Source organism: Pinus tabuliformis, chromosome 3_1 (genome assembly GCF_031772625.1).
Source record: "Pinus tabuliformis cultivar Carrire ecotype Pingquan chromosome 3_1, CPIR1, whole genome shotgun sequence".
Classification (NCBI taxonomy): Eukaryota; Viridiplantae; Streptophyta; class Pinopsida; order Pinales; family Pinaceae; genus Pinus; species Pinus tabuliformis.
The window spans coordinates 205,025,231-205,040,189 of NC_142301.1; the positions used below are offsets into that span (position 1 = coordinate 205,025,231).

At 37.5% G+C, this 14,959-nt stretch overlaps 1 protein-coding gene across 1 annotated transcript in view; it reads right to left on the reverse strand.

Moving 5' to 3' along the window:
• CPSF100 (cleavage and polyadenylation specificity factor 100) overlaps window positions 1–14,959 on the reverse strand; it is a 435,702-nt gene that overhangs the window by 405,929 nt on the left and 14,814 nt on the right. Inside the window, exons 2-5 of the mRNA XM_089411014.1 lie at window positions 1,454–1,622; window positions 613–709; window positions 371–497; window positions 138–253 (exon numbers count right to left, since the gene is read on the reverse strand). Of these exons, the coding sequence (XP_089267140.1) occupies window positions 138–253; window positions 371–497; window positions 613–709; window positions 1,454–1,622 (509 nt within the window). The remainder of the gene's footprint in view (window positions 1–137; window positions 254–370; window positions 498–612; window positions 710–1,453; window positions 1,623–14,959) is intronic.

The window sequence follows — 14,959 nt, forward strand, 5'->3', positions numbered from 1 at the left end:
CCCCGTGGGTTTAGCTAACCGAATATAAAAACTAAAAAATAAAAAAACATAGCTTGTAATGAACATTTACAAGATTATTTTGATTAAAAGGCACATAAAAAGGGCATAGAAATTGTTGTTTGTACAAAACGAATTACCAAAAAATTCTTGATCTCTTTGGCGCCGTGAAGGTTGGTTGTTCAAGGCATTATAAGCATCAGTTATCAGTACTGCTGGACGTACAAATGATTCTAAGACTGTCCCATTCAAATGCCTGCTAAAGGACAATAACTAGTTAGTTTTCTAAAATTTTCCTAGTTTCAAACTTTGCTACAGATGAAGCTACAAATCACTCTTTGCCATCTAAGTGCCAAGAAAAACGAAAAATGACCTTTCCTTCCGATGGTTGAAGTCAACTGCATAAATCACATCTTCTCCATCTTTTGTTATTTTCCAAATAGTTCCACCCAAAAGATGTCCCGCTAAGTAGGGAGTTATAACTATTCCCTCACCTTTACCTGATTATCAAAAGATACAACATCCAGATTGAGACTCTTGTCATTCCTGAGATGTCAAGCAATAAAACTCAAAAAACAGAACCAGCGAATAATGTAAGTGCCATGAAGAACCAACCCGAAAGATGATAATTTTGAGAATATGTTAGCCGTGTTACATTTTGAAAAGCAGCATCGATATCATCTAATGTGAAAAGGTCAAAATCAGAAACACTCTGCAAATAAAAATCAACATATTAATTGATTGCAAGAATTTCTATGCACTAAACCCAGTGCATGTAATTTAGGCAAATCTAAATTATAATCAATGCAGTAATAACAATGTGGATTAAGCCACACATTCACAGATTCTATCATTAATATCAATACTAATATTGATATGTAAATGATGACTACTTGAAGCTGTATCTACTTACTCTGCCCCGACGAGAATATGCCGTTTGGCAAGTTTAGCTTGATGCACAAGCCATATGGCAAGATTAAAAGCCAAGGGGATGGGGTGTGTCTGCCTCCTTACAAAGTGGGTCTCATGTGCCAAATCTAGCTTGCTGGCTAGGAATATTGAATAAAATGATGCCTTTTCCCCTTTGTAAAGGAAACAATGCAATTTTCTGAGTACAATACAGACTCCTAAATCCCTACATATGTCAAGTTTTCCTTGACAAAATCCTTGGACAAAAGATAAATCTATTGAGAAATGGTCAACTATTTGACAACTCTTGATTTTATTCTTTCATTCAAGTAAATCTATCAACTTATAGTATTTTTGGATTATGGGATCATTCCAATCAGAAGTCCCACAAGGAAACACCATAAAATTAGACATAAAAGCAAGAAAAAGACAAAAAGAAATTAGAATATTGTGTTCCACCATACAACATCATAGAACGAAGTATGATTATTCATACAAGGTTTAAAATTTATCGTAAGTTCCGAACTTTAGAACTTATAGTGCATACCTTGCGAGACATATAATGATCATACATAGTCAAGAGACCCAGTCTATATACAGGCTCTGTAGAATACACAGGAGCAGAGAGCCCAAGCTTTTTCACAGCATATGGCAAAGCACCAATATGATTTGTGTCTGGATGTGAAATCAAAACAGCATCCACAGTTGAGGCCACCCTACAAGAAAATAACAACAATAGAACTGAAACCAAGCGAGAAAATGGACTTAAATAGAATGTAACATAAACCAGAAACACAGTCGATGTAATGGACCCCAGATTTTTCATGTTTGGAGCAAATATTTAGCAAATTCTGACAATGTCAAGTCATTTAGTAGCATAAAACATACAACCTTAGGCACCTTTCATAAATCACTGTTGTCAAAATGCACTTGCAGAAGGAAATCAGAATAATAACATGCTGGTTGGACATTAAAATATTGTGCAGCAATAAGAAGAAATGTGAAATATAGATTCATTCCTCTAAATCAAACACTATGAAAGCCCTTTTTAACTCTGCATAAAAACAAGAGTAGAACTTAAGGCACTGAAATAGACTAATAACAGTATAAAACCGTTTCAAATCATATTATTCCATTTATTTGGAACCATGCAGATAACTAAGCATCTCCTCTGAAATGGACATATTCTAAGTTTTAATGCAATTCTTTAGAACAGATCTTTACTTCCAATATTGTGGGGTATTTTGCTATGCTAGAAAATATGTTGTGAGGGGTTCCTTAAACATGGGCCCCTTGTTTAGCCCAGCCACCTCCTGTCAGCCCAGGGAACTCTCCCATTCTAAACACCGATACCTGCATTTCAAATGCTGCCTCATTCGGGAAACTTATGAAAAATAGTTGCAAAAGAAGAACCAGATAAATTGGGATGGAAAGTGAGAAATATAGTCAGAACAGGGTACAATTGTGCATTAGCAAAAGAATAAAACATGCAAAAAAAGGCCTGTATAAGAAAATCTGGACTGTTGTTTCTGGTGTAAAGTAGTAGCTTTCTTGGCTTTACCAAATCAAATGAAGACTCTCTATGGAGAAATTTTAAGATACAGAAGCATCTATGGTCCAACTAGACATAGTGGGTATATAATTCTCAGATCAGTCTATCATTTGAGATAGCAAAGGACGCTTGGAAATGTTGAGATAATTGTGTCTTGCATCCTCCTCCTAAAGCAAATTTGGTAAGATCCATATCACCAGAAATGACAAAAATTATGGGAGCTATCCCCTAGCTTAAAAACGTGGGAATCTGGGAAGCTTGCATCTTAAGAATTTTTAACCAAAAAATATTAACATCACAACAGATTTGGCTAAAAGCTTGCAAAGCTATAAAAGAGGCAATCCTCTCCTCGAAGGGAATGAGTTATTAGCTAGTTACTAAAGAAGAAAAAGATCTCCTTTTAAAACTTATTCTAAGGAATAATAGCCCTCGTCAATGTTATGGAAGCATCCTCCCAAGGGCCATTCCACACAAGACCACACTATAAGCATGAACATCTAGGGAGTGTTGACCATTGCGTGTCAACTTCATAGCAGTACACCCCCTTTTCTTTGCAAAAGGGATAGTGCTTGATTGACGTGCTCGTGCCATTCGACAGTGATCGTCGACTTGATCATATTATGTTGTAAACCCAGTCTGCATGTGTGAATTGTAAATAATCTTAGCATAACTGAGTCATGTATGTAAATTGCCTAGGTGGACCTAATTTTCTAGTGATAATCTACGTTCCGGAAGGTTTTTTGTCTCACCGATCCATGATCGGCAGAGTTTTCCTTCAACCTAACCCCAAAGCCGGAATGGATTTTGTCATTAGAATCTCAGAAGAATCCTAGTGCGCTGATCTGCTAGATTATATTTGGTCGCAAAACTAGGTGGTCTATGAGGGTCTATGTCAAATGGGTTTTCCCCCTTGAGATGTAAAATTGTAAAAGTCATGATGTAAAGTGTCTTGAGAGTTAGAAAATGTTTTAATCCCCTCATAAGTCCTAAGTCCTAGGTCCTAGGTGATTTTTCCAAAGGCTAAGTTCGAAGATCCATTTAAAAAATAAAAATTAAAAAAATAATTGAAAAAATAAAAGAACAATAAAAAAATAAAAGATATATTAAAAAAAATTAAAAAAAATAAATAGAAATAATAAGAAAATTTAAAAAATAATAATTAAAAAATAAAATAAAATAAAAACTTTAAAAAAATAATAAAATAATAATAGGTCAAATTTTTGAGTAAATAAATGCAGAATTTCAATTTTTTAATGCATCTAAAAATTCGACGGATGAGATTAAAAAATGTTTTGATCCTCATCGACAGTCGAGATCATTTTGACATGGATCACTCGAACTAGCCGTTGGGAATTTTTCCTTTAAATAGGGTGCTCAGGGTCATTTGAGATCAATTTGATCTGTGAGTCTTGTGTTGAAGAAAGCTCTCTTGTAAACTTTTTCTGGTGCAAATAAAGAAAGACTTTGGGGTTGAAATCTTGCTGGTGTTACTCTCCTGAAGTGCTGTGAGCTGTTTTATTTTCTGCATAATTTTATTTTCAGCCATTAGTAATAGCTTGATGTAGAGTATTGTTGAACACAGGTATCTTGTTCACTTACTAGGGTTTGAATGGTAATAGTATTTCTGAAATAATGGCAGGTATCTCCATTGCATCTGGAATCTAGTACTATTTTTTCCCTCTTTATTGATGGTTGAAGTGAGCTGTGTAGGAAACCCTTATTGAGAAAATCAGTGGACGTTTGGGGAAGTTCTCGGTTGAACCAGCCAACTCCCACAAAGCACTCTCTTGTAGAGCCTAGCGAGTTTTGATTCTGGGTTTATCATTTAGAGTTTATTTTTGAAGTTGCATGAGAGTTTTTTCTAAAGCATCTCATAGTAAATCTGATATTCTGAAAATATTAAGGAGGGTTACTAACAAATCTGGCTGTTGCAGAGTCACAAAGTTGTAAATTTTGTGGCTGGTCTTTTAGGGTTTTATTCTTTTTGCATATACTCTGGGTGTTTTTCCTTTCCGTTTACAGGTTGTAGGGTTTTCTGAAGACTTCCGAGGTTTTGATCAGCCCCCTGCTATTGCTCAGGGTTTTGTCATGTTACAGGTTTAACTCTGTTACAGGGACATTATGGAATTTTTTGAGGCAAAGCTGCGTTCCAGCCTCACCATATATTGCTGCTCTTTCAGCTTCTGCAATCAAATCGCCGCAACCCCTCTCCCTGCTTTCATCTCAGCCTCTTCCCTCAGCCACTACCAAGCCTGCGATTCATTCACGCTGCCATCAGATTCACCAGCTGCCATACGAGCTCCTGATCTGCACACCTGTGTATCATCGTTGCCAAATCCAGCTCCAGCTCACATTGTTGTTCTCCACGTCTTCGATCCTCCCCATTGAACCTTCTTCTCATTCACCCGCTGCCATTCCAGCCCTCAACGCTGCGTGCACCTCTCCATTCCGCCTGATCCCCACGCGTTCCACGCACCTGCAAACAAAAAAAATCAAAACCTATGGCTCCTTGCATCGATTTGTTCTACGCCGTCGTTCCTTTGGTAGCTTGCCATACTCGTGGCATTCATCCTAGCTCCATGCAGTCACTTCTCGCACCAGCAAACAAAAACTTAAGTCCCTATCCACACAGTTCCACCTGCATCTTCTCCACCACCCGTATTTTTTTTTGCCGTCAAGCAAAACAGTGTCGAGTATTCTCTTTCCTGAGGCAAAACAAAAAAAAAAAAATTGAAATATTTTCTGAATGCAGTGTAAGTTTCAGCGTTTTGGTGCGTAGACAGGTTAAAAAAAAAAAAAATATGCGTTTAGTCTTATATCCATTAAGTCTTATTTAGTATTGTTTTATTTTGAAGTTTTCCATTTCCATTTTAGCTTTGTTTTCATCCGCATGTTTTATGTAGTTTAGTTTAAATCTCAAATTTTTGTTTTAGATTATTGACTTAAATCAAAAATCCCATATAAATATATATATATATATATATATATAAGCATAAAAAAGATTTCTTTACATTCTATAGATTAGGTTAGTTTTAGATTAGATTTTTTTTTAGGTTTTGTTTCAGTTTGAGTTTAAAAAATCATAAAAAAATATAAAAATAAAAAATCATAAAAATTTATAAAATTATAAAAAAATAAAAAGTTTTCTTTTTAATTTAAATTAGATTTTAGCTTGATTTAGATTGTAGACTTTTTTTGTGAACTTTAAAAAATATAAAAAGATCTTAAAAAGAGTCCCTTTTAAGTTTTTTTTTAAGTTTTAGATTTTTACTTCATTTTTTAGATTTAGATTTAGGATTTGAGTTATCAGTTTTTCATTTAACTTTAAAAGAAGAAAAAATAAATAATAAAAATAAAATAAAATAAAGATTAATAAATAAAATTAAAAAAATTTAGAATTTTCTTTAGATTTAAGTTTCATTTATTTAGATTTCAGTTGGCTTAGTCTTGTTTTATTTAAAAAAATACAAAAAAAATTGGAAATATCTTGTCGGATTCAGTCTTGGCTCAAGGATTTGTCATGTTTGCAATATATCTTTTCTGCTAAGACTAAAATTTTGATGTGGGACTAATATTTATCATTTTCATGTGGTTAAATATGCTTAGAAGATCATTTAAAGATTAGCTATACGAATCTGATCTCTGGTTAGCATTTAAAATTACGTGGTTGTTTAAAGTATTTAATCTTTTCGAAATTTTAATTGCTGGAGTATTGTTAAACCATTGAAGGTTTATTGATTATCTCACATTTGGTAAAAGTTAATCTTTGTTTGAGTTGTTTGATGGTAAACGATTGTTAATGAGTTCATATTTCTGCAGCATTTGATAAATAATCGTTTAATCATTTATTTCACAAGTCACTGGTCTATTAACTTAATAAAATCAATTAAGTGCTTGTTGCCCCTCGTGTCTCCCAACCCAACTGGTCCCCAGTGGGTCATCCATTATCCCATAGGGTCTACCCCCCTTGGCCGCGGGAGACAGGCTTAAACAGAGAGATCGGGGATCAGGGTGACAGCCCCCAGTCTGAGCGTTGTCGTGACATTCTGTGCAACAACAGGGAGTATGCACCCTACCACTATCAGGAGGGTGACATTCCCTAGAAAACTCAGGTTCCAAGGAGCATGCTCCCTAAGCACTCCCGAAATGCTCTCCACATGCTCCCTGACTTGCCCAAAAGCTCTCACTGAGATGGGAAAAAGCAAGATTCTTTTAAAATTTTCACTTAGAGGTGGAAGTAGGGGACGTTTACAGTTTAGGGCAAAGTCAAGGGAGAAACAAAGCACTTCTCCCGCACTATTACTTGGTCTTTTTGTTGGTTTTTGAGGAAGGAAAATTTGCGAGAGCTTAGAGGAGAGAATGAAAACGGCCAGTTTTTTAGGAAGGCAAATTTGTGAGAGCTTAGAGGAGAGAATGAAGAGTACCATCTCCTACTGCAAATATTTAGAAATAGAGAACTAATAAGCAAGCCCAAACCTCATTCTTTATAGTTTTTTGTATATATTTGTGTTGTTTGTTTGTGGATTTTTCCTCTTCTCCTACTTTCTCATTTAATTGCAAGTTGTTCATCTAAGGCTCGAGGAAAATGATTTTTGGATTCTCCTGTGGTTTATGGTTCCAATTTTTATTCTCGTGGTGTTGGTGAGAAACAAGTATAGGAGGGAATAAGAGGATAGTGATCATTCTCATTATGATTCTGTTTTTTATTTTCATGGTGTTGATAAGGAACAAGTATGAGAGTGAAGATGAGGACTATGACTCATTATAGGAATATGAGAAAGGTTTGGAAGGGAATGGACGTAGCAATAAAGGTGACAAGGGCAATGGAAAAACTTCATTTACACCATTGTAAAGGTTTGTAACAAAACTTTAGAGTGGGGACGAGGGTGGAACCACCAAATTTTTATGTAAGCATGATTTCATCAAGAAAAACCTTATACTGGTACATATACGTGTGTGAGGAGGCATATTTCTATGGTATGGGGGAGTGATGAGAATAAAGGAATCATTAGGATCTCAATTTGCTTTAAGATATTAAAGGAAAAAAGACAAAAATACATCAACGTAGAGGAAGCTACATGAAAAATGCATGGTAAAAAACAAAAGGTTCAATCTAATGCATCATCTAGATTTGGTGGCACTAGCAATACATCTGCATCCTCTCACACTAGTGGACCATAAAGGAATGTAAAGGGTGTATCGAAAAGAACAATAACAAATTTCCTTGATATTGGTGGAAGGGATGAGGTAGATGGAAAAGGGGTGTAATTTCTCTATACTCATGGTGTACCATTTCACTCCCCTTATTGGCACAATATGGTTTAAGGCTCGAGCCATCAACAACACCCCCAAAGGATACAATGGCCTTGGGTATGAGAAAGCTAGAATCATGATACTATACAAGGAAAGAGCAAATATCCAAAAATCTCTTACATAGTTTACAAATGAGTGTGCGGATAGTGGGGTACCCATTGTATCTAGTGACTGGACAAAAGTTAGAAACCAACATTTGATAAATGTTCTTGGTGTTTTGGCTACTAGTGCAATGTTTCTTGAAACATGTGACTCCTTGTCAATCACTTCATCTACTCAAAACATTTCAGAGCTCCTACTAAAAAACATTGATGATGTTGGTCCTTCAAATGTGATTCAAGTCATCACTGATGATACGGAAAATTGAAAGGGAGTAGGAAAAATCATTAAAAGGGTGCATCCTCACATATTTTGGTTAGGTTGTTTGCTGCACACATTGAACCTTTCAATGCATGATATTATCAGGGATAAAGACTCTAGATCGCTTAATGACTTGTATAAGAGAGGGAAGAAACTCATCAAATTTGTCACCGAGCAAACATAGGTCCATTACTTTTACAGGGACTCAATCCAAGTTAAAGCCAAATAATATTAAAAAGACTAGATTTGGTAGCTATTTCCCCATGTTCAAGCCCCTATTGAGGGCAAGACAAGTTTTGTGTGCAATGGTGATGAGTGATGATTAGGATGACTTGAGCACTAATAGATATGGTGCTAATGCAGTGAAGGAGATTATTCTGGACAATAGTTTTTGGTCACATGTTAGGTATGTTTTCGAATTTTGCAGGCCAATTTATCACACGATTCAATTCAAAAATTCAGATCAACCTATCATTGGAGAGGTGTATGAGAATATGGACACCATGATAAAGCATATTAAAGACATTGTTCAACCTAGAGGTGTGAATGTAATGTTCCGAATAGGAAATTAACAGTGAATAACTAAAGACGTGCAATAAATATAACACAGAAAAACTTTAGTAAACATCCATACGACAGAAAATGCTCCTCAATGACAAAATGGGCAATTTCTATTAATATTCAGGTGCTAGAGTACAATAGGAAATAGAAAGAGTGCACCTGGGCTTGCACAAGATAAACTATAAGCCCCAGGTGATCAATATGTCAATGCCCAATTGTTGTAGAAATTCGTACTCCAGAATCCCACGCTAGCCCAATTTTTTGGCACTGCTCGTTGTCTTGGGACTCTGATCCAACCCCTCAAATCTGCCCAGAAAATTCTGTAAAATTAGGGGTGGACTCCATGCCAAAAACCCAGAAAGGGTTTTCCTTAGTTTCGACCCTCCAAATTCGGCCTCCCACAGCTTTGCCCTCCTCCAAAACCATAAATCTACACCTATAGCTGAGTCTGTTGTTTCTTGCTCCCAAAATGCTAGAAATCCCCTCCAAATAAGCCTCCAACCAAAATCCCAGCAACCCAACTCCTCAATCCTCCAGCCAAGACTCCCTCTAGACAACCCACACCAATGACTGCGCAGTCTGGTAGGGGATGATGCAGTCCTTTGAGCACAGAAATCGTTTTGAGTGTTATGCTCCCTCTCTTGTTGAAGATTCACTCCTCTAGGCTGGAAATTGGTCAAGAAATACTCTGACAACACTTCACACCCAATTCCCAACACCTCTACCCCTCCAAGACCCATGTTTTAAGAAACGGCCGTTTCGGTTTGATCTGATTCAATTGCAAGGATTGTGACCCGGCCTAGGAAATGGTCCGGTTGGCCGAGTCATGGGTGACTCGGCCAACCCGGCCGTTTTCCGATATGACTCGGCCGAGTCACAAAGGAACGGCCCAGGCGCGTAAACAGCAAACAAATGTATTTTTTTAATGGATTTTTTAAATGTTTTTTGTTTGGTTTGGACCCCAAACAGCTATATGAATATGCTAAATGATTTTTGGGGTCCATTTCCCCCTCCCAAACCCTATTTAACACACCCAAGTGCTCTCATTCACTCACAACAGTCTTATGCATTTGAGTGAGAGTCTTCTTTGAGAGTTAGTGAGCAGTTCTTGAGCTTGTTTTGGAGCAGCAGTGAGGAGTCTTGGAGGAGCATTGTAGCTGGAGTGAGGAGCTTCTTGGGCAGCCATTTGGAGCAGCATTGAGGAGCTGATTCTTGGAGCAAGCTTGAGGAGGCAATTTGTGCCTGGAGGTATTTTTTTCCACCTCTATAAATCTGTTTTTGCTTAGTAAATTTTAGGTGCATATCTAGAAAGCTTAGAGAGTGTTTTTTGTCAAATAAATGAACATTGAATCAATGTTTTTTTTTTGTCATTTTCAGATTGTTTGCTTTCATTTCCTAGTCAAAAAATGGCACCTAGAGCAAGAGATCCTGCTTGGGCATATGTTGAAATGGTTGATAGTCAAATGCAATGCAAATTTTTCCATAGGAAAATTAAGGAAGGTCCTGGGGGCATTAATAGGCTGAAACAACACTTGGCAGGGATTAGAGGCCAAATTACCCCATGTACCTCACTAGAAATTGGGGAGATTAGAAAGAATTTGTTGGCCAGCTTTGAGAAATTTAAAGAAGATAAGGCTAGGCAAAAAGACATACAGGCTGAAATTGGGAGGAAGAGGGAGATACAAAAAATGATGGCTACCAATCCCCACTATGATTTTGAGGGTTCTTCCTCTATCCCTCAAACTGAGGCATCCAACCCTTTCCGATATGTTCCTCCCTCTTTTGGTTCTGTTCAAGATAAGGGAAAGGGTAGAATGAATTTGAAAAAGGGTGATGTGACCATCAAAAGTTATTTCACTCCCTCCTCTCCATCAGATGCACATGGCCCTGAAGTTAGTAAAACTCAAATGCAGCCCACTTTAGATGACCATTGGAAGAAAGAATTGAGGGAGACTGCTTGTGATTACATAGCTAGATGGTGGTATGATGCTAATATCCCCTTTAATGCTGCTCGTTCACCATATTATGACCCTATGTTTGATGCCATACATGCTGCTGGAAAAGGCTTCAAAGGCCCTACTATGCATGAGCTAAGGGGGTTTCGTTTGCAAAAAGAAATTCAATCCATTAATGAGTATTTGCAAGAGTTCAGGGACTCATGGGCATGAACAGGGTGTACCATCATGTCAGATGGATGGACTGATCAAAGAAATCGTACCATCATAAACTTTCTTGTCTTCTGCCCACAGGGAACCATGTTTTTAAAATCAGTTGATGCATCTAATAAGATAAAAGATGGCCACTTGTTGTTTCAGCTATTGGATCAGGTTGTTGAGGAGGTGGGGGTGGCTAATGTTGTTCAAATCATCACAGATAATGCCTCTAACTATGTTCTTGCTGGTAAACTGTTAGAGGAAAAACACAAGACCATATTTTGGACCCCATGCGCTGCACATTGCATAGACCTCATGCTTGAGGATATTGGAAAATTAGATTGGGTCAAAAACACTATAGATCATGCCAAAAGCATAACAAAATTTCTCTACAATCATACATTGGTTTTGAGCCTCATGAGGAAACACATTGGGGGCAAGGATATTATTAGGCCTGCCATCACTAGATTTGCTACACATTTTTTGACATTGCAATCTATGCTTTCCCAACATAGAAACTTGCAAAAGATGTTTTCCAGTGATGAATGGAATCAAAGCAATTGGTCTGACAAACCAGAAGGCAAAGAATTGAAAAGAAAAGTCCATGAAGAAACTTTTTGGAGAAAGGCAGCAAAGATTGTGAAGCTTGCTGAGCCACTAGTTAAGGTGTTGCGGTTGGTGGATGGGGAAAGGTTGGCTATGGGCTTCATTTATGAGGCTATGGATCAAGCAAAGGAGCAAATAAAGACGGTATACAAGGATAGAGTGGCAAAGTATGGGCCCATTTGGGCAATCATTGATGAAAGATGGAACAATCAACTCCATCGCCCTATACATGCAGCTGGGTATTTTTTGAACCCACGGTATCATTATAAAGCTAAGGAGTCAGGAGCTTTGAGGGGGGAGGTCAGATATGGACTGGTTGATTGCATTGAACGCATGATCCCATTGGAGTCTGATCAGCTGGAGATACACCGACAGGCCAATATCTTCAGCAATGCAGCAGGTACCTTTGGGAAGAACCTAGCAAAGATTGCAAGAGAAGCAGATGAGCCAGGTAAACAAAAATTTCAATTTTCAAATTCTTAATAGTTTTGCTTTCTTTTTAAAGTTTGTTAAGTCGTTTATAATTTGAAAGTTAGATATAATTTGTAATTTTGTTGAGCTAACTCATTACACTCCTATGTTTTTTGCAGCACAATGGTGGGAGGCCTTTGGTGGCCATTGTCTTGAATTGCAAAGGTTTGCAATTCGTATTTTGAGTCAAACTTGCAGTGCATCTAGGTGTGAGCGCAATTGGGCTGTCTTTGAGAGGATTCACACAAAGAAGAGAAACCGTTTGGATCAAAAACGGTTAAATGATCTAGTTTTTGTCCAATACAACCTTCGGCTCAGACGAAACCATTTGCTGAACAAAAGACCTGATTCAGATCCATTGTGTTGGAAAACATTGATCCAACATCAGATTGGGTAGTGGAGAGTTGTCCAGCAGAGTTTGATCCTGATGAGGATCTTGATTTAGATTTAGATCTGGAGACATCAGTTGAACTTGAACATGTTGTTCAACTTCAGCCTATTCAGTTGAATGCAGATCCCAATCCACCAGCCTCGGTCTCACAGCCAGCAGGGACTCCAGCTGCAGGTGCTTCCTCTGCTCAGCCACGACAGAAGCGCAACCGCATATCTACTCTATCTCAGCTTGCATCTGCTGCAGTTGCACAGCCTACTAGTGGTACCACTTCTACAGTTGCAGTTGGGGATGATGATGATGAGGAGGATCCATGGGGCCCCCTGTCTGACTCTGATGATGATGATCCAGAGATTGATCGACGTGATCTTGGCTCCTCTGACAGTAGCTACTAGCCAGTGGCCCAGTAGTACTGGAGTCTGGTCACCGTCACAGTTTACTTTTGTTGTAGAGGCCATTTCTAGCCTCCTTGGTTATGTGTTTTTTGTTTTGAGTCTTCGATCATGTATGACAGTTCACTATGTATTGCCATTGGGTACCATTTTGATATAATGGATTGGTTCATGAACCTACTTTGATCATATGTTGTCTTCCATCTATATTATAATGCTGTGTGTTTGGAAACATGAATGAAAATCTTTAAAATTATGTTTAAAATCTTTAAAATTATGTTTTTTTATAAAAAAAATAAATATTTAATGTATTTTTTACAACGACCGAGTCATTGAAATCGAGTCGGCCGAGTCATTACCGTTTCGGAGTCGGAGTCGGAGTCGATCCTCGGCCGAGTCAGAGTCGGAGTCGGAGTCTTAAAACATTGTCCAAGACTGTGTGGCTTTCTCTACTACGTCACTGCTAAACCAAGACAACGTGATTCCCTGTAGGATATGTCTCTCTGTCTCCAAATGAAAAGGAAGACCTTCCTAGGGTGGCACTCGAGGTCCACTGAAGAAAGGGTGAGCTTCACTCCTTGGGAAGCTCTTGTGCTAAGCAACACGTTGTAGCTCAGTTGAACAGCCAAAGCAAAAATGAGTTTTCAAATCGTCAAAAAGGCCCCTAAAATGAGAGCCTCACCTCCAATTTATAGCTAGTCATCCTTCATGCTCCTTGTGGGCTCCATCCATGAAATTCCTTCTTTCACCTGATTCGAATTCCTCCAAGGGGTGTGTATTCCCTTTAGTGGTCCCCACTCTTCACTTCCCATTGAATTTCTTGGCTTTTCTAATGTTTGGGGGTTGCACCTTCATAAATTTTCCTTTTTCACCCACTTTTCCTAAGTTTATATGCCAAATATTTATTAACTGCCAAAAATTGCAAAATTGAAAATTCAGAAAAATTATTAATTAGCAACATGATAGTGAACTTGTAAAATCATATTCATATAGAGGTGCAACCCACTTTTGGAGGGAAAAGAGATTTGATCCCTCTCGACACTTGGTAGATCCAAAGTTTAAGATGGATCTAGGTTGGTGTTATATAAATTTCACATCTCTATATATAAAAGTATTCTCATTTTTAATTTTATTGAAACCTTGATTTAATCTCCATGGAATGTCCACGAAATATTTTTATAGTAGTGAGAGTAGATGGTTTGAATATATCTCAAAAGTATAACATTTTTTCTTTTAGATTTAGTTACAAAAAAAGTTATAAAATTAAATTATAATAAAATATTTTCATTGTGAAATGAGTTATGGTTTTTGGGCATGTGGTATCGATAAGCCATGATATTGGCCCATGGTATTGTAACAAAGCCTATTTACAAGTTAATAATATCCATGGTAAAGTGGGGGTGAATATCCATGGTTAAAAATCTTGTTACACTGTAAGTTTATTCTAAGTATTAAGTTTTTTGTGCTTATTAATTAAATTTACATATGGTTACAAAATCATTATTAGTCTCTGCTAAGGATGGACTCTAGCAATCGATTTTCCCATTGACCATTAATAGTTTAGCATCGATAATGTCTAGGTTATGTTGGAACAAACTTTAATTTTATGTAAAAGAGGTATATCCAACATTCATCATGAAGTAAAATATCACTATGATAACCTATTATATAAAGAGGTGAAATTACATTATCCCACCTATATTATTGGGATGTAATTCCTCAATGTTAAAATTGGCAACTAGGACCAAACTCCATGTGGGTCATCTTATTTATGGCAACTGATATTTTTCTTGGATCCCTCTCACTGAGAGGTGTAGGATTGATCTTAAGATCATCCGATTCCAATAAGTATTCATGAAGTTATGAATTTATTTACGTTATAAGACAATTCGTCAAGGTCGGCCAGCGACCAAATAAACCCCACATGTGCTCAATGTTTTAGTATAAAGAGAGGTGGCCTTCAAGTCATTTCAACACACTTGGGATCTCTTCCTCTCTCTACTTGTCTTTGGGTTTTAGTAGGAGGAGAGATCCTATGGAATAACGTTGCCCTGATCCAGAGGGCAAAAAGCCAAAACTGCCGGAAAAGCCGGAACTGCTGGAAAAGCCGGAACTACCAGAAAAGTCGGAAAAGTCGAAACTGCAACAAAAGCCGGAACTGCCAGAAAAGCCGAAAAAGCCGGAAATGGAGGAAAAGCCGGAACTGCCAGAGACGTCGAAAAAGCCGGAACTGCCAGAAAAGCCAAAAAAGCCG